The sequence below is a fragment of the Trichomonas vaginalis genome, chromosome V, assembly GCF_026262505.1.
Source record: "Trichomonas vaginalis G3 chromosome V, whole genome shotgun sequence".
Lineage (NCBI taxonomy): Eukaryota > Parabasalia > Trichomonadida > Trichomonadidae > Trichomonas > Trichomonas vaginalis.
In genome coordinates this window covers 21,416,811-21,434,644 of record NC_067207.1, presented here as the reverse complement: position 1 = coordinate 21,434,644, position 17,834 = coordinate 21,416,811, and the positions used below count along the sequence as shown (strand labels likewise).

At 30.5% G+C, this 17,834-nt stretch overlaps 8 protein-coding genes and 3 pseudogenes across 11 annotated transcripts, besides 4 other annotated features; 6 read left to right on the top strand and 5 right to left on the bottom strand.

Annotated features, from left to right (window-relative positions):
- Nucleotides 1-1,668: part of a mobile genetic element that runs on past the window's edge.
- On the bottom strand, nucleotides 21-845 carry TVAGG3_0378150 (uncharacterized protein; the record flags this gene model as incomplete). The annotated part of the gene is made up of 1 exon (XM_051232000.1): nucleotides 21-845. One exon carries the CDS (start codon nucleotides 843-845, stop codon nucleotides 21-23), a length of 825 nt encoding a protein of 274 aa, XP_051101730.1.
- On the bottom strand, nucleotides 961-1,668 carry TVAGG3_0378130 (uncharacterized protein; the record flags this gene model as incomplete). The annotated part of the gene is made up of 1 exon (XM_051231999.1): nucleotides 961-1,668. The coding sequence occupies one exon, from the start codon at nucleotides 1,666-1,668 to the stop codon at nucleotides 961-963; it is 708 nt and encodes a 235-aa protein (XP_051101729.1).
- Nucleotides 1,669-1,812: 144 nt separating this feature from the next.
- On the bottom strand, nucleotides 1,813-2,334 carry TVAGG3_0378110 (uncharacterized protein; the record flags this gene model as incomplete). Its single annotated transcript, XM_051231998.1, has 1 exon — nucleotides 1,813-2,334. One exon carries the CDS (start codon nucleotides 2,332-2,334, stop codon nucleotides 1,813-1,815), a length of 522 nt encoding a protein of 173 aa, XP_051101728.1.
- A 1,426-nt stretch (nucleotides 2,335-3,760) lies between these two features.
- On the bottom strand, nucleotides 3,761-3,997 carry TVAGG3_0378100 (N-acetylmuramoyl-l-alanine amidase family; the record flags this gene model as incomplete). The annotated part of the gene is made up of 1 exon (XM_001298382.1): nucleotides 3,761-3,997. One exon carries the CDS (start codon nucleotides 3,995-3,997, stop codon nucleotides 3,761-3,763), a length of 237 nt encoding a protein of 78 aa, XP_001298383.1.
- Nucleotides 3,998-4,743: 746 nt separating this feature from the next.
- Nucleotides 4,744-5,156: a mobile genetic element.
- An 834-nt stretch (nucleotides 5,157-5,990) lies between these two features.
- Nucleotides 5,991-6,893, top strand: TVAGG3_0378080 (uncharacterized protein; the record flags this gene model as incomplete). The annotated part of the gene is made up of 1 exon (XM_051231997.1): nucleotides 5,991-6,893. The coding sequence occupies one exon, from the start codon at nucleotides 5,991-5,993 to the stop codon at nucleotides 6,891-6,893; it is 903 nt and encodes a 300-aa protein (XP_051101727.1).
- A 321-nt stretch (nucleotides 6,894-7,214) lies between these two features.
- Nucleotides 7,215-8,510: a mobile genetic element.
- Nucleotides 7,307-8,430, top strand: TVAGG3_0378050 (annotated as a pseudogene). Its single transcript has one exon. A coding segment is annotated over exon 1 (1,124 nt).
- A 156-nt stretch (nucleotides 8,511-8,666) lies between the features above and the next one.
- Nucleotides 8,667-9,534, top strand: TVAGG3_0378030 (annotated as a pseudogene). Its single transcript has one exon. A coding segment is annotated over exon 1 (868 nt).
- Nucleotides 9,535-10,788: 1,254 nt separating this feature from the next.
- Nucleotides 10,789-11,366, top strand: TVAGG3_0378020 (uncharacterized protein; the record flags this gene model as incomplete). The annotated part of the gene is made up of 1 exon (XM_051231996.1): nucleotides 10,789-11,366. A coding segment is annotated over one exon (578 nt), but the record flags the coding sequence as incomplete, so codon positions are not given.
- A 205-nt stretch (nucleotides 11,367-11,571) lies between these two features.
- Nucleotides 11,572-17,834: part of a mobile genetic element that runs on past the window's edge.
- Nucleotides 13,315-14,557, top strand: TVAGG3_0378010 (Prim-pol domain family; the record flags this gene model as incomplete). Its single annotated transcript, XM_051231995.1, has 1 exon — nucleotides 13,315-14,557. A coding segment is annotated over one exon (1,243 nt), but the record flags the coding sequence as incomplete, so codon positions are not given.
- TVAGG3_0378000 (uncharacterized protein) lies at nucleotides 14,707-15,627 on the top strand (the record flags this gene model as incomplete). The annotated part of the gene is made up of 1 exon (XM_051231994.1): nucleotides 14,707-15,627. One exon carries the CDS (start codon nucleotides 14,707-14,709, stop codon nucleotides 15,625-15,627), a length of 921 nt encoding a protein of 306 aa, XP_051101724.1.
- Nucleotides 16,103-17,264, bottom strand: TVAGG3_0377990 (annotated as a pseudogene). Its single transcript has one exon. A coding segment is annotated over exon 1 (1,162 nt).

Here is a 17,834-nt window from a genome sequence, read left to right as displayed (position 1 = left end):
AAAAAAATATATTTAAACTTTTATTTTACTGGAACTTTTGAATCTATTATTCCCTGTATTTGTTCATGAAGTTGATTTTTAGCTGTTTCATCGAAATTAATAGACCGAATATATTCATTAATTGCATTCTTATAATCAACTGATTTCTCAAATTTTCTTTTATCTGATTCCTTAACTAAATCATAAGTTAAACCTCGTTGCTGATATAATGGTTTCTTAATTAAATCTTTGAATGCTTGAGATAAAGCACCTGATGCAATTCTTGCTACTATAATTGGTTGGAATTGTTGTTTAAGTTCATCTTTAACATTTGCGAAAACTGGATCAAATAAAGCAACTTTAAAGAATTTCTTAGCTGAAATTTCAGGTCTAATATTTGCATATTGACCATCAAACTGGTTAGAATATCGTGGTAATCCCTCCGGTCCCTCTTCAATAGCATTTAATTCCTCATTGAAATAAGAATATGGATTATGACGGTATGAATTAATTGGACCATTTTCACCTTCTCCAATGTATTGTTTAACAGCTTTTCCATTTTCATCAAATTGCATAGGATAATGTTCATTATATGCTTTACGTTTAGGATAATCAGATACAGTTAATTTATAACCATTTATGACTTTAATATTACCTTGTCCATCAGTAACGAAAACTTCATTTATACCATCAGGTTTTCCATTTGGACCCGTAATGTCTGCTTCGTGTGCTTCCCAATTTGGACCGTGACGTTTGGCATATGCTTGAGCTTCTGGTAATGTTAAAACATTTCTCATTTGTTTAACATCTTTTTGAAGACCAGCAACAATATGAACTAATTCTTTCATTCCATCGGGAACTTTCATAGTTCTATTATATGCACCCCTTTTGTTTGTCCCTTGTTTTAATGGAGCTTGTAAAAGATTTGCTATTTCTGTCATGTTTAATTATAAATAAAAAATAAAAATTAATTATAAAAAGTTAATCAAATTTAACACCCCCTTTATTTAAATCAACTATTATTTTTCCATGTTCACCTAATTGCTGATATTGTGTGTAAAGTTCATTAATGCTCATTGGTAAATTCACTTGATAAAGCATAACATTCAACTGTTGACGACTAAACCCACTGAAAATGAAAAGTGTTGATAGATTTGATTTAATGTTTGTGCTTAATGCTTTGAAATATTGAACAGCCATAAAAAATGAACACTGAATGTGTCGACATTGAGTTAATAACTGATTAAAATATGATTTCTCATTTGTTATTAGTTTTGATTTCACTGCATCATCTAGAAAAATGAGTGAATGCAAAAATTCTTTATCAAAATTTGAAATGGAAAGTGTTTCAAATAATTCATCCCGTTGTTTATCAATAATTTTATCCTCTAATCCTTGCTTCTTGATTGTATTATATAATTCTTTATACATTAAAAAGTTTTTTAAATAATCTTCTGCTTCTTCTTGTGATAAATAAATAATTGGAATTTTGATTAAATGCTTTAAAGATTCAAATGTATCATCTGAAGGTGAACCTGAACGGTTGATATAAATTAACACATGTGAATAGGGGGAAGTGTTAGCAATAATGATAATTTGTTTTAATATCGTTAATGTGTTACCTTTATTTTGTTTACCAATTGCTGCAGTGATTGAATTTAAGTAATATTCAGAATATGGAATTTTCATTAATTTTTCCTTAGATAGAGCATGTTTATTATCACTCAATGCTTCATTAATCATATCATCTACGTATGTATTATATACTCCTGCTAATTCTTCATAAGGGGTGGATGAATTTAAATCCATTTAATCAAAAATAAATTTATAATTTTAAACATTTCTATTCATCAATATTTCATCATATGAACTTCTATACTGTGGTGGTGTACCTGTTGAATGATATTTCAAACCTTCATCCGGTGTCCATGTCCAATATGTAGTCCTAGTAAACCAAACCTGAGGAGGATTTGTCACCTTTGAACAGTAAGTGTCATTTTCACCCTGAATGATTGGATAAGCTTTCACTTGTACTGTAACTTGTGAGTTAAAAGTTTCTAATCCATCAAAGAATATACCCGCTCCATCACGTTGAACTGGAATAGTGCATAAGAATGAGGTTTGGTCTTTCCATGTTCTAGCTAATGGCGTGCCATCATCTGCATTCAGTGGTCTAGTTAATGAGTCCTCATATTCTTCCGTGCATTCATTCACTCCATCTAAATCAGAAGCTTGAAGCATACGTGTAAAGAATATGTCACCCACTGTGGTCATCGCTTGATCAGGGAAGTTTCTTGAATCTATAGTGACCTGAAGACCTCGAAGCATTGGATTTTCTAAAACTGTTCTTTGCATTGCATTTTTCGGAAATGTTAACACAACATCTGTAACATTATGAAGAGCATATGAGAAATCTGAGCTGATACCTTCTGGAGTGATGCAACCTCCATTTAGTGAACGAACGTCAATATGTTGAGCTGGAATCATGAATGGATCTTCCTTACTGAATAAACGTGGTATTGCTTTAACTGATTCTTCAATTAAACCATATCCTGGTGTAATACATTTATCCTCTAAAACTTCCATCTTTGTGCATGAAATAATAACGTCTTCAACTGTTGCGTCAGCAGTTGTAGCGGCTAAGCTTGTAATTAATTTGGCAGGAAGTCCGATTTGTTGGAATTTGCGATCATATTTATAAACATGATTCATATCTTTTCATAATTTTCATCAGTTATCTTTTCATAAACGTAATTTTGTAAATCAGCAACTCTTAATGGGTCAACCTGACAAAATACTAAAGTATCCCTGAAAACATAATATTTAAGAATGATATCACCAAATGATTTAGGATAATCATCGAACGCCTGAAATGCTAACAAATCATTTACCGGAATAATCATATCAAAAGTGACATCAACTTCTTCATTTGCTTTCTTGAAAACTTCCGATGGGTCAATATATTTACCACATACTGAGTTATCATATTTTTGAACATTATTATATAACGAATGAACAAACTTTTTAACTTTCCTTTCTGATTTTGGTTTATATGTTGCAAATGCAAAAGATTCACGGCGCAATCCATCTGAAGATAACCGGCATCACCTCTTTCAGTTTCTACTTCTAATTGTTTAAAGCTTTGATTTGATGATTTGTAACCAACGAATAAACGCATGCATTTAAAAGTGGCATCACATGTGAAAGCTTTATTTGAAACAAGAGTTGCTTTAACTTTGCGTTTAATATATGTGTCACCTAATTGGTTCACATCATGAGCCGGATTTGTAATTCTTAAATGAGTTTGTTTATCATCAAAATATGGAGCATCAGAGTCATAGCATGAACTTTCAAGTTCTCTATAATATCTTCTACCGTCATTCTTTGCGAATATTTCATTTATCTTTTCGAATGAATGAAATACATTTCCATTAATCGGTTTAGTGTTTGGCACCAAATAGTTAGTCGTCATTTATTAATAAATAAAAATTCAAAATTAAAAGATGTAAATGAATTTTTAATTTTAATGAAATAATCAACTATGGCTGCAGGTATATTTAAGAAACTGTGGGATAGAGTAAAAAGAGGAGCGAGTAAAGTTTGGGAAACATTGAAGAAGGGAGCAAATTGGATATTTAAGAATAAAGAAGCAATTAGTGACGTAGCTGAATCAATAACACCAAAAGCTGCCCCAATAAGAGAAATTTTAAATAAAGGAGAAAAAGTTTATCAAAGACTACAACCAATACTAAGATAAAAATAATATTTATTTATTTTTCCACTATTTACCACCTATTTTATTAAGTATTCCTTCAGCAATTCCACCAATTGCGTTACCTGCTTGTGCTCCCATCGCTGGATTACCTGCTTTTGTACCTAATACTCCACCTATGATAGTTCCTGCCGTTTTCGCTACTGGTGCCAAAAAGTTTGCAACAGGTTTAATAACCTTTTTATAAACCCAACCTGCAGCTTTCTTAATTCCATCCCATAATTTTTTAAAGAATCCTGCCGCCATTTCTGATTTAATATTAATTAAAAAATATATTTCATCACTTATATTCTAATTTTTATTTAATGATAAATGAAACCGATTTTAAAAATAAATGGAACAGAGGAGGAAGAAATAAATGAAAGTGTTAATGTTCAACAAAAAATTAACGTTGTTAAACCAATTACTGAAACAAAAATTTTTTCATCTGTTGAAGAATTTAATGACTATTATGCTAATAATAAAAAATTATTTGAAGAATTGACAACATGTAAATTGAATAAAATAGTAGTAGAAGCATGCGGGGTGTGTGACTTTTTTTGTAAACGTAAGAATTCATACAATATTGAATGATTTTGTATCATTTATTTTAACATTAATTTTAAAATAAAGTTATTTTTTTATTCTTACATAAATGACCCAACAAGTAAAACCTGATAAAGTGGATAATAGAATTTTAGAGGATGGTGTTCCTGTTTACATTCAAAGATTTAAAGGAAAACAATATTACAGAATGATAAATCCTGAATATGTGAAACATATATTTAATAAAGAAGGATGTAAAGTTTTAAATATTGAAGAGTTTGAAAATACTAAATCTATAATAAAATATGAATTTAGGAATAAATGTTATACAGTTTCATATTATGAATGGAAAACCGGTAAGATTAGAAAACATTTAGGAGATTATGGGGAAAAATCTGAATTCTTTAAATCTAGTATATACGAGAGAGTAAAAGAAATTAGATATAATTATTTTCATGAATGAAAAATAAACTTTAAAAATTTATCTGCATTTTGAAAAAATTATTTTTAATTCGTAAGAAAATGAGTATCAAAACTAACGATGTTAGATATTCAGGATTCACAAATGAGGAAATAAAGGATATATTAGAGGAGGCAGGTTATGAAGTTAATAAATATTATTTAAGAAATTGTCAAAAATTCGCGGAGTTTTTAAATGAATTTGATTATGATGGAAAAATGAATAAAGATGATGTTATAAATTTCTTATATCCCACATCTAAAGAAAAAGAAAAACCTAAAGAACCTGATGTTTTCCCTGAATATTATGAAGAACGAATTAAAGATGATGAATATGATGAAATTGAAATTGAAAGACTGAAAAAAATAAGAGATGAAATAAATGAAAAAATTAAGGAATTAAGAGAAGTTGAAAAATATAATGAGAATGAAGTAGAGGGTTTAATGAATATCCCAGCTTCAGAATCAGAAGTTCAAAAATCACATGAGGAAAGATATAAAAATTACTTTTTGGAATCAACTAAAAATTTATTAGATGGTGATATTGACGAAACACTTTCAGAAGAAGGCACAAAATTTATTCATAAACATAAGCTTCAGTTTATTGACGATGGAGATTATCCATGTATATTACTTTCACCTCCTCTTGATTCTGAAAAATTCAAAAAAGCACTGAAAAATGTAACATATGCAACTAATACGATTAAGAAAGAAGACCATGATATTTACACAAATTATTATTTAAATAAATGTACAGGTGTTGATAAAGTTTTTGATTTGTTAGATAAAATATCAAAAAGAAACAATTGGTACATATAAAATTTTATGCGATTGTGGTTTCATTGTTGAAGATACCGTTGATGTTTCATATGAAAGAACAGCTCCGAAGGAGGACGAAGTGGAAAGATCTATTCCATTCGTTATTAAGAACATAAAAGATATGAAAACCTATAAACATTATATTTATTCATTTATTTCAGAAAAAATGGAAGCAACACATAAATCATCTCGTCATCATTTCATAGCTATTCACACATTCCTTTTCAAAGTTGTGAAATTAAATAAGACAGGAATTAGATTTAATGTATCAGGGTACACATTCTTGAGTAAATTAAAATGTATTCGTCACGTTGCAGATGATAAAAATTTGTGTGTTCTTAATTCATTTTATGGACTTTAGCCCTGGACTCTCTGAGTCTCGGACTTTAAAAAAATAAACTTTATTTTTATATTCTAATTTTTTATTCTTACATAAATGAACAAAAACGGAACAGCTAAAATGAATGATAATCAAATAAGAGCCGAAGGTAGAAGGTTATTTAAACGCTATAACATTCCTGATGGTGTTAATCCTAAAACTCGTAGAAGTTATTTAAATGAAGCCATAGATGCATATGAAGGATTTGACATTTCATCAGAAAGTGAGAGGTTAGCAAGAATGTTAAACGTTAATATTGATTTCTATTATTGTGACCCTCAACCAGAAGACGTAGACATTAACAAGGTAGACTTTCCATTAGTGGAAACAATAATGATAGATCCAGAATTTGAAACAGTAAATATTTTATTAACACAGAGTCCATGTGGAAAACTTCACGCTGACAGAATAACAGACGTTGAAGCACTCACAGGATATAAAGTTTGCCCCTTTTGCAAAGAAGAAGTATATTCTATCCGTGATGATCCAGAAAGGAAAAACCAAAGAAGATTTTTAAAACATTGTGAGAAATGTAAAGAAAATAATGGAAGATTAATTCAAGACGTACAATTGCAAAACACACAACAACCATATGCACCACATATCACGAAACAGAAGATATATCAATGGCTATTAGCACATAATTTGCAGGAATATTATAAACCAACAAGATATTATATTACTTTTGACTTCGAAACATTAGAGACTAAAGAAGAACTTCAACTTTCTGAGTGTGCAACTTTGAACGCTTACTTAAAACCATTTATGGTATCATCAACGGTTAAATTAAACGATAAAACATTTACGAGGAATTTTTGCTTAACATCAAGTGATTCGTTCATCTCTGATTGGATTGAATTTTTATTTTCAACCTGTTCATTAGTTGCTAAATCAAATATTGAACAATATGAAGAATTATTGAAGTCCCATACATTAATGAGAAACAAAAGGGAGCAATGAAAGAGCTTTTAGATGAAGAATTTAATAAAGTGAATATCATTGGTTTTAATTCGGGAAAGTTGATTTAAATTTAATTCTTCGTGATTTAAATACTGCAAAATGGAAGATAAAATCAATGCTGGGTTCTTCTTCTCAATTTAAGCAAGTCATAGTAAAGAAAACAAACTGTCCATATGAATTGAGATTTATTGACATCAGAAATTATATAGCGGGTGGAACATTAGACCAATTCACTCAAGATTTCGGAAACAATAAAACACGTGTTAAATCATTCTTCCCATATCAATTCATCACATGGGAGAATTACGAAGATGAATTATATAGGGTGTCCAAAGGTGCGTTTAGCACAGCGCTCTATATGAGACTATTAAAGGAGATATATGCTGATTATAAATATATAATAAAATGAATATATGTATATGATGAGTAAGTTGTATTTTGGCGCCATGCCGGATATAAAATGAATTTTGAGACAAGAGGCGGTTTCGCGGGAAATTTTGGCGGGATTTTTTCATTTTTTTAATGAATCATAAAGAAAACACCCTCGCTCTTGCAAAAAAATGCAAAGACTGTAAAAAAATCTACGAGACATTGGTAAAATGCTTCGGTATGGATGCTCCTAGCTATTCCACTGTAACGTATCATGTTAGGATGTATCACTTCATGAACAAAAAGGCGCCCATCATAAAAATTGACAAAAAATCGCCGGATCAAAGAAAAATCAAAGCAATTCTTCAAGCGCTAGATGAAGACCCAAGAGCATCACTCAGAAGGATAGAGGAGATGACAAAGAGACCACGTACAACAGTCAGTTATTATCTGCACAATTATTTGAACTACAAACTAGCGTATACACGTTGGGTTCCGCACAACCTTAATTCAGTTCAAAAAAAATCTAGAGTCCAATCTTCGAAAGAGCTCCTCTCTATATTGCGTGCGTATCAATCCAAGAAGTTTCGCTTTTTAGTAAAGGGGACGAGTCTTGGTTTCAATATGCAACAGAAGCCAAAATCATGTGGATCCCGAAGGATGAAAATCCGCAAACATTCCCGAAGAAAAAAATTGACACACCAATGATGATGTTGTCGGTTTTTGGGGCGTGAATGACATCATCGCAATTGATATTCTTCAAAAACCTAATACGATGAATGCTCAGTATCTAATTGACAATGTTCTTACTCAAATTATCAATTCTGATGAGTTTGAGAAATCCAAACAACAAAAACAAAAGTTTGCAATTCATTTTGATAATTCAAGAGTTCACAAAAGTCATAAGGTAATGAATTACTTGGTGGAAAACAATGTCAAAGTTGTTCCAAACCCAATTTATTCACCTGATATTGCACCCTCTGACTTTTATTTATTCGGCACGCTAAAAAAGAGAGCTGAAGGACGCGAATTCGCGAGTCCAGATGATCTTGAAAATTTTGTAAGAGAGTAATTTGAGCAATTTTCTCATGATGATTTAAAGCGTGTCTTTCAAGCCTGGATCGATCGCTGCGAACGCGTGATTGAATCCAATGGTGATTATATTTAAATAAACTTTATATATATGTAACTTGTTTATTTCTATTCGCAGTATTCAGGTTTGTGCTAAACACACCTTTGGACACCCTATATAAAAAGGAACCATTCACTCAAGATTCATTTTATTCAGCATTAACACAAGAAACAATATCCGATTCAGATTATCAAATATATCTCAATGATGCTAAAAATTTTGAGAATAGATTAGAATATTTTATTCATTATTGCAATAAAGACGTTGAAATTATGATTGACCCAATTGATAAAATTATTGAAGAAACATTTGTTTATAAAATTGACATGCTTCATAATCTTTCATTATCATCTAATGCATCAATGATTCGTTACGCGTTAGCATATAAGAACTTCAATCCTAACGAAACATATCCAGAAGAAGAAAATGTGGAATCAAGTTTTGAATTAACGAAAAAGTATTGGAAATATAAAATTGAATCATATAAGAAACAAGATGAAAAGGCGAAAAGAGATACCAAAAACAATGTTTCAATGGATGATATCAATATTTTCACGATTTAATCCTTTCATCTAAATGCAAAATGTGTGGTAAAGCGTTTACATATGCAAATAAACCAACATTGGATAGAATCGATAATGAGAAACCACATACTAAAGAAAATTGTCAGTTAATGTGTTGTTATTGCAATGTGGTAAAATCAAATAAAGATGAAGATGTTCAACGTTTAAGAATTAATTTAAGAAATTACGCATTGAAAAATAATTTACCAATGACTTTAGATTCAGTTGAAGCTTATCACATTCTCCGTAATGGAATTACTGGTGGTCTCTCTAATGTTCAACATCGTGTTAATCTTAAAGGTATCACCCATATTAATAAACTTTCATATAATCCAGAAACTAAAACAGTATCAAATGAGGACACTTCCAACATCATGACTCATTTCGTTGGTGTTGATTTCAATTCATTATATCCTTCATCATTTTCATCAAATCCATGATTTCATTCAATATACACCGATCATAAATGTATATGCCGGGAGATTAGAAATGGTTTTAATTTGTGATACAGCAACAAAGAAAGCAAAAGCTTTAGGAATTATTAGAAGAAATACTTTATTCGTTGCTGAAGTAAAGGGTCACATTGATGAAAAGTATATTAATGATTACATTAACTTTTTACCGATAATAAGAAACTTAGATATTATCACAGATGAAAAAACAATTGGCGGTTTTATGTATAATTACATGAAATCAAACAATCTACCGGTTGACCAGAAACAGAGAAAATTAACTCAGTTAGCATCAACACACAACCATTATCAACCATTTTCTTCTTATTATCTTTGGTATCTAATAGACAGATTTCATTTTATCATCGATGATATTCAATCAATTTTAACATTTACGAAAAATACTTGTTTTAATGAATTTGCGAACAAATTTATGAACGAAAGACAAAAGGCTGAATTAGAAGGAAATAAAGGAAAAAGTTTATTTTGCAAAATTTCACTTAATGGATCATATGGTTACGATGCAATGAATACACAAAATTACGCAAAGACTAAAATAATGAATGCACAGAAGGCACGCGTTGCATGTATGTCAAATAAGTTTAAAAACATAAGAGAAATAGGTGAGGATACATATCAAGTGATGCTCAAAGATAGATTTTATAGATGTGATACATGTTTACAAGAGGCATTCTTCACTTTAGATAATGCTAAATACTGGTATTTGTTTTCATTTATGATTTTATGTATAAATGTATGAATGTTAATCGTTTTCATTTCATTGAAGGTGATACTGATTCATCATATTGGGCAATCGCTGGCGACCCAAATCTTCCTAACACTCAAGCATTTCAAGCAATTGTAACCGATAAACAATTTTATGATAAAAACATTTTCAAATTCGCACCTTTTGATTTCTTCTGTTTTGATGAGAAATTTAAACCTAAATTAAAGAATAAAGCTGAAGAAAAAGCACATGAGAAAAAATTATTGGGTTTAGCAATTGAGAAACAAGGTGATAACATGGTTGCTTTATGCCCTAAGTGTTATACATCATTCAACGGTTCAATTGATGGAAGTGATTTTAAAAAGATTGCACAAAAAATGAAAGGTTAGTTTACGACAAAATAAACAATTAACACCTAAAAATTATTTGGATATAATAAATGATAAAGTCATTTTCGATGGTCAAAATATTAATTTACAACTTAAAAATGGGTCAATGACTCGCTTAACAATCGGTAAGACTGCATTAACAGGGGCACACACTAAAGCTGTATGTTGTGAAAATGGATGTTGTATGCCATTTATTTAATGAAATGCCACAGAAGAGACAAAGAGGTGGGCACCCATAAAACATTGATTTTATTTTTATATAAATGAATAGCGCAGATTTAAAAAATTTAATTGATGATTTAGTATTTAATCAAAATTTTCTTAGTTATTATGATTTAAAAGCATATCTCCAAAAACATGATGAAAATATAACGGGTGATGATATGGATGAATACTATCGGTATTATAAAAACGAAATTTTGAAATATCATGATAAAATAATTAAACGTTTAAGAGAGAACATTAAAGAAGGAAAATATTCAAAGGGAAAAAGTAAATCACAACTTAAACAGTTGAAAGATTTCAAAAATAAAGTATTAACTGAAAAAGATATTGATGAATTATATAAATTATATAATCCTGAGCCGCAAAAGCCAAAAGAGAAAAGTTTGGACGTTCAGCAGCTCATAAATGAAGCACAAGCTTTAATTTATGATTCATTAGTTAAAACATATTCAACCCGACTTTTAAATGAAGATCAACTTTTGGAATTCATCCTTCAACATAAACTCGAAGCGGGAAAGTATATCAAACCTTTATATACAGCATATTTAAAACAAATGAATAGAATACATCCAGAATTAATGAAGGGGGGAATGAAATCCAAAATCAAAGCAGATAAAATTAAACCACTTGCAACACCAAAACCTCCAACGACAGTACCTCCAACGACAGTACCTCTCCCTCCTTCAGTTAATCCTTCATCATTCACTTTATTATATCCATTTCAAACATTAAAGAAACAAAAAGATTTTAAAAAGGGTTTCAAGATATTAAATAAACCAATTGACCCGAAAATTCAACCATTAAAAGAAAAATTTAGTCGTCCATCATTTGCACCTTCACCTTATTCATACGAAATCGATCATCTGGAATATTCAAAAGGAAATATTACTTATTTATTTGCCATTAACATTAACACTAGATATTTATATTGCATTCCGGTGAAAGGGAAAACAGAACAGGAAACAAGAAGAGCTATACAATACTTACTAGATCATGAAAGAGTAGATAATATAAGGGGTGATGGTGATAAAGGATTTCAGGCAGTTATGATTCATTATTTCCCACAAATTAATTTTTACTTTTCATCTTCTCCATATACGTTTCATAATAAAATAGTTGATGCGGTAATGAGAACTCTTAGAGATGCGTTAGGGGTTAACGGTCAGATATACTGGGATGGAAATCATGACTCCATTATACAGCAGTTAGTATATTATTATAATAATACATGGCATAGAACTATTAACATGAAACCAGTGGAAATGAAAAATGATATTTCAAAAGAATGGGAATATATTAGAAAGCAAATGGAAAGGTTGAATGATGTTAAACGTGAACAAATTAATTCGGGGCTCATGAATTTTAAACAAGGGGATAAAGTTTTGATTCATCTCGATTATGGAAAAACTGATAAATCAATGACAAAAAGAAGACGAAAGATTTGACACAATAGCTGAATTTGTTAGATATATTAACGGCAATGCATTAGTTGAAGTTAACAATAAATTAATAGAAATTCCGATTTATTTTATTACTCCATTATATTTAAATAATATTTAATTTTTTTTTTATTTCGTAAGAAATGAGTGACAACAAAACAGTCAAGAGTCCAGACGATGAATATAAAAAGAAACTAAACAGAATTAAATCAAAAATATGCTATTACAAAAAGAAGCCGCAATGTGGTGAGGTTGAAAATGATGAAGAAATAATCGAAAAAATTAGAAACTTACCGTTCAATCCTTAAACTGAGTGAAGCAAAAATAAAAGAATTTAATAGAATAAATAAATTGATTGGAAGAGATGAATTTAATAAAGATGAATTTTTAAACTCTATCCAAATTTAATTTTTATTCCTCTTTGACAACATCTCTCTTCCATCATTACTGCATAACCACATTTTCTCAGTTTTAGTGGTTTGTTATTTTTAACATGTTCTCGCATCATTTTTATCATTTCCTCCCTTGTTATGATTCGTGGTAAATTTTGAGCTTGTGGGGTATTCATTTATGATAAAATAAAAATTTAAATTATACCGTTCTAAAGTTTTTTGAAGAACTGAAGTGTGCCTATGTGCCCATGTGTGCCTAGGTCAATTAACTTCTCTGAAAAAGTGTGACAACATGACATTTTGACACAACAGGGGTGAAAATTCATGTCTTACGTTTTTGAAGAACTGAAGTGTGCCTATGTGCCCATGTGTGCCTAGGTCAATTAACTTCTCTGAAAAAGTGTGACAACATGACATTTTGACAACAGGGGTGAAAATTCATGTCTTACGTTTTTTTGAAGAACTGAAGTGTGCCTATGTGCCCATGTGTGCCTAGGTCAATTAACTTCTCTGAAAAAGTGTGACAACATGACATTTTGACAACAGGGGTGAAAATTCATGTCTTACGTTTTTGAAGAACTGAAGTGTGCCTATGTGCCCATGTGTGCCTAGGTCAATTAACTTCTCTGAAAAAGTGTGACAACATGACATTTTGACAACAGGGGTGAAAATTCATGTCTTACAAAAATAAAGTTAGTTTTAAAATTATTTTTATTTTTTTATTCCTATATAAATGACAGCAACAAACAACAACAGCAACTTTATCGTTTCTGATGAACAAGTTATTGATTCATTAGTTGAGGAATTAGTTGTGGCAGAAACTAAAACCCTCAACGAAAGAATTGGTGAAAACATGATTGATTTACATAATTACCTCAAATATGATGGAGGAAGAGGAAGGAAAACTGGTACAACTTTATTAGCAAATAAAATTTCAAATTTAACGATTATAGATGTTGATATCAATAAATCGTACAATGATGAACTTAAAGAAACAGTTAGAAAAGACATTTTATCAAAACTTTCAGATAAAGATGTTATCGTTAAAACCGCTTCAGGAGGTCTTCACATTTATTGCAACACTAATTTCTTCTATTCAACCTCGAACAGAATGATTAAATGTTATTCCTGCAATGATTATAATATTGATATCATGACTTCAATGGATGATTCAAAGCGTTCATTAGTGGTTATGGCTGATTCAAGAGTTCGCAAGAATGCAACAGAACCAATCAATACATACTCATTCATTCGTGGAAGTTATGATTCAACATTAACTAGAACAGTGAATGATATATTAAATGATTTGAATATTAAGGTAAGAGTTGAACAAAAGAACGAAGAAATAAAGAGTATAATGAATGAAAACAAAGATGTAAACATTGACGATAAACTTGCCCAGAGCATAGTTGATGGTATTTGTGATTTTGAAGTACATAATGACGGTGGAAACATGAATTTAGAAAAAGAAGTTACATTATTCACACTGTTTCAAGCTATTAATTCGTTACCGGATCATTTAATTAATGAAGCATACGACAACGTTTATAACTTCTGCAGTTTAACAGAAAATGCAAAAAGTAATTTTGAAAAAGCACGTGATAGATATGCACATTTAATGACTTCTCCATTTGTTTTGGTGAAGATTCTTAAACTTTATCAAAAAGAATATTATGATGAATACGTTTTACCTTTATTACGTAAGCCAAAAATAACATTTGATATAAAACTTGATGACTCGTTTTTGATAACAGATATTAGACGCAAGGCTGAAAATCATCAGTATAAAAACAGTTCTGAAGTAATTGAGGATTTATCACGTGTCATTCGTTTTGTAGATTGTGGAAACAAATATTTCATTCAAAAGGATTACAACATACACGATAAAATGAATCAAATATCATTCGTTCTTCAATCAAACATGAAAGAGTCACTTAAAATGATTAAATTATTTAAAGAAGAAGGTAAAACCATAACAGCATGGGACGTACTACTAAATCAATTGTCTTCATTAACTGTTAAGGGTGTATGCTTCAAATCTGATTCCACAGATGTTTTCTCAACGTTTCAAGGTTATAAATACAACATTCTTGAAAAAGTAGATTACACAAAAATTGAGATGTTTATGAATTTCATTAAAGAAGCCATTTGTGATAATAACGATGAAGTGTATAAATACCTACTCGGCTGGATTGCATCAATGATTCAACATCCTGGAATCAAGAATGAAACAGCAATTATTTTGAAAGGACTTCAGGGAACAGGTAAAAACAGATTTACAGACATTATTTCTGAACTTCTCGCTGGTTATTCATGTAAAAACATTACCGAAATAGGTGAGCTAACGGGTAATTTCAATTCAGTAGTTGAGAATAAAATGTTTCTTGTACTTAATGAACTCAAGAATGTTGGTGAAGACAGACTCGCAAACTTCAACGCTTTGAAATCAATTATAACGGATAATGAGATTAGAATTAATGAAAAGAATCAACCCAGAAGAACTGCTCAAAATGTTGCCAATTTCATTTTCGTAACTAATAACGTTTACCCTGTCAAAATTGAAGTTGGAGACAGAAGATATGTAGTTTTAAGGGTTAATGGTAAATTTAAGGGTCAATTTGATTACTTCAAGAATTTAATGGATTCATGCACAAAGGAATTTTATGATAATTTACTAACATATTTTATCAATTACGACCTTTCATCATTTAATGTACGAATCATACCGATGACTGAAGCCAAACAAGATTTAATGGAATTATCAACAAATCCTTTAGATGAATGGATAAATACACATTATGATGAATTGTGTGCAGGTATGACGTGTAAAAATGCTCTATTCTGCAAACCATCAGACATGAAAGAGAAGAATTTCCAAATGAGCATTAAGGATAAATGTGATAAGAAACGAAGAAGAATAGACGGTAAACAAACATGGTGTTATGTTTTGAAAGAAGAAATGAAAGGATTATATAAACAGGTTGAACTAAACGATAATGAGGATTCATTTACTGACGACGAAATACCTGTAAATGAAGCTTTATAAAGTATGATTTGAATTTATTTTTGCCTTCCTCCTTTCATGCCTGTTGTCAAAATGTCATGTTGTCACCATTTTTAAAAGAAGTTAATTGACCTAGGCACACATGGGCACATAGGCACACCTTCAGTTCTTCAAAAATAATTTATTTTTGCCTTCCTCCTTTCATGCCTGTTGTCAAAATGTCATGTTGTCACCATTTTTAAAAGAAGTTAATTGACCTAGGCACACATGGGCACATAGGCACACCTTCAGTTCTTCAAAAATAATTTATTTTTGCCTTCCTCCTTTCATGCCTGTTGTCAAAATGTCATGTTGTCACCATTTTTAAAAGAAGTTAATTGACCTAGGCACACATGGGCACATAGGCACACTGAAAAAAATAATGAAAACATTAATATTATGGTTATGGTCTTCAGTTGTATAATTTCATTACTGAGGTATGCTGAATTGGAGCTCATGACTTTCAGTCCGTGCGAAACCATGCATAAACTGTCATATAGGGAGGCATGTAATCTTTACTCTGTCCCGTCGTTTGTGTATATCCTGAAACATTATGTGTATGATTACCTGAACCCTGTGTATCGCTCCAGTAACAATTAATAGCAAATTTAACTTCATCTTTAACATCATATCCTTTACCTTTTATCATTCCTGACCAATCCCAATATCTATGCTTATGCCATCCTGCTTCAGTTGTGTTTAAATTAACGTAATGACTATGAGCAGGTAAATTTTCACCCGTAATTGTTTTACTTCCTCCTGTTTGTTTTGATGAGTTAGCACAATATAAGAAACGATCGTTATTTTTGCCATGTACCAAAACCTAAAACACTTGCCGGATTTGTTGAATTCATTGATGTATATATTGAACCAATGGGGTAAATCATCTCAAGAATTGTATTTAATTTAGTATTAACGTATTCCTTATCAGCTTTATTGTCTAAACATGCTAAAACCCATTTTGTATCAGCTTTAACGTTAAAAGTCGCCGATGTCCAATCCATATCTGCTTTCTTATTTAACTCACTATCCACGTATTCCTTATCAGCTTTAACGTTAAAAGTCGCCGATGTCCAATCCTTATCTGCTTTCTTATTTAACTCACTATCCACGTATTCCTTATCAGCTTTATTGTCTAAACATGCTAAAACCCATTTTGTATCAGCTTTAACGTTAAAAGTCGCCGATGTCCAATCCTTATCTGCTTTCTTATTTAACTCACTATCCACGTATTCCTTATCTGCTTTCTTATTTAACTCACTATCCACGTATTCCTTATCCGCCTTCTTCATTATGTCATTTAGGAAACCTTCTATGAATTCCTCATTTAAATTAAATCTTCCAATCTTCAAAACTTTAGGAAATGCATTTAATGCGTAATATCTTTGTTCTTCTGGTGGAATTGATGTTATATCATCCGTTATTCCTTTAATTTTTGAATTCATAAATAAAATTTCTTTTATATTTGATATCACCGCACCACCTTTGCAAACGAATTCGAAATGGTCATTTTTCAATACTATCTCCAAATCTCCATATTTCAACCTTTGTGTTTGTTCTGCCGTCTTTGAATTATATGCATATGTGGCGTATGTAATGGTTTGTGCCTTAAGTTGTTGTGGTTGCTGTTGTTTAATCATTTATTACGATTTAAAAATAAATATTTAATCCGTTATCTCATCAGCTATTTTCTCTATTTGAAAAGTCCATAATATTTCATTCATAAATTCTAAATCACAATCAAATAGGTCAGTTATTCTAAATTTAATATTTGATAAATCTTTTGAATGAAGAATAAATGAATTCCCGGATAATTGAAACGGATATGATAAAGAAAATGTGTTTAAGTTGATGGATAAAATGTTTTGTATTGATGGGTAAGAGTTAGGGTCTAATGTTTGGTGTGAAAATCTCATTGGGGTATTAACTTTATCACATTTGATTAAAATGAAATTGGAACCAGTGTCAGAATACAAAACATCCCCAACATCTTTTTTCAAAATTAATATCCCCAACAATGAACGAAGACGAGGAGTACAAAAATTTAATTTTCAGCGGAAATTAATAAGATTATTATTTCATCAAGTTCAAAAAGTTTATCAGTTTTTGATTTAAAATTTTCTTCATACCATACGATAAATGATTCATTTAAATAACTTAAAATCATGTTAATATCCCATTTCACTATCACATTATTTATATACATATCA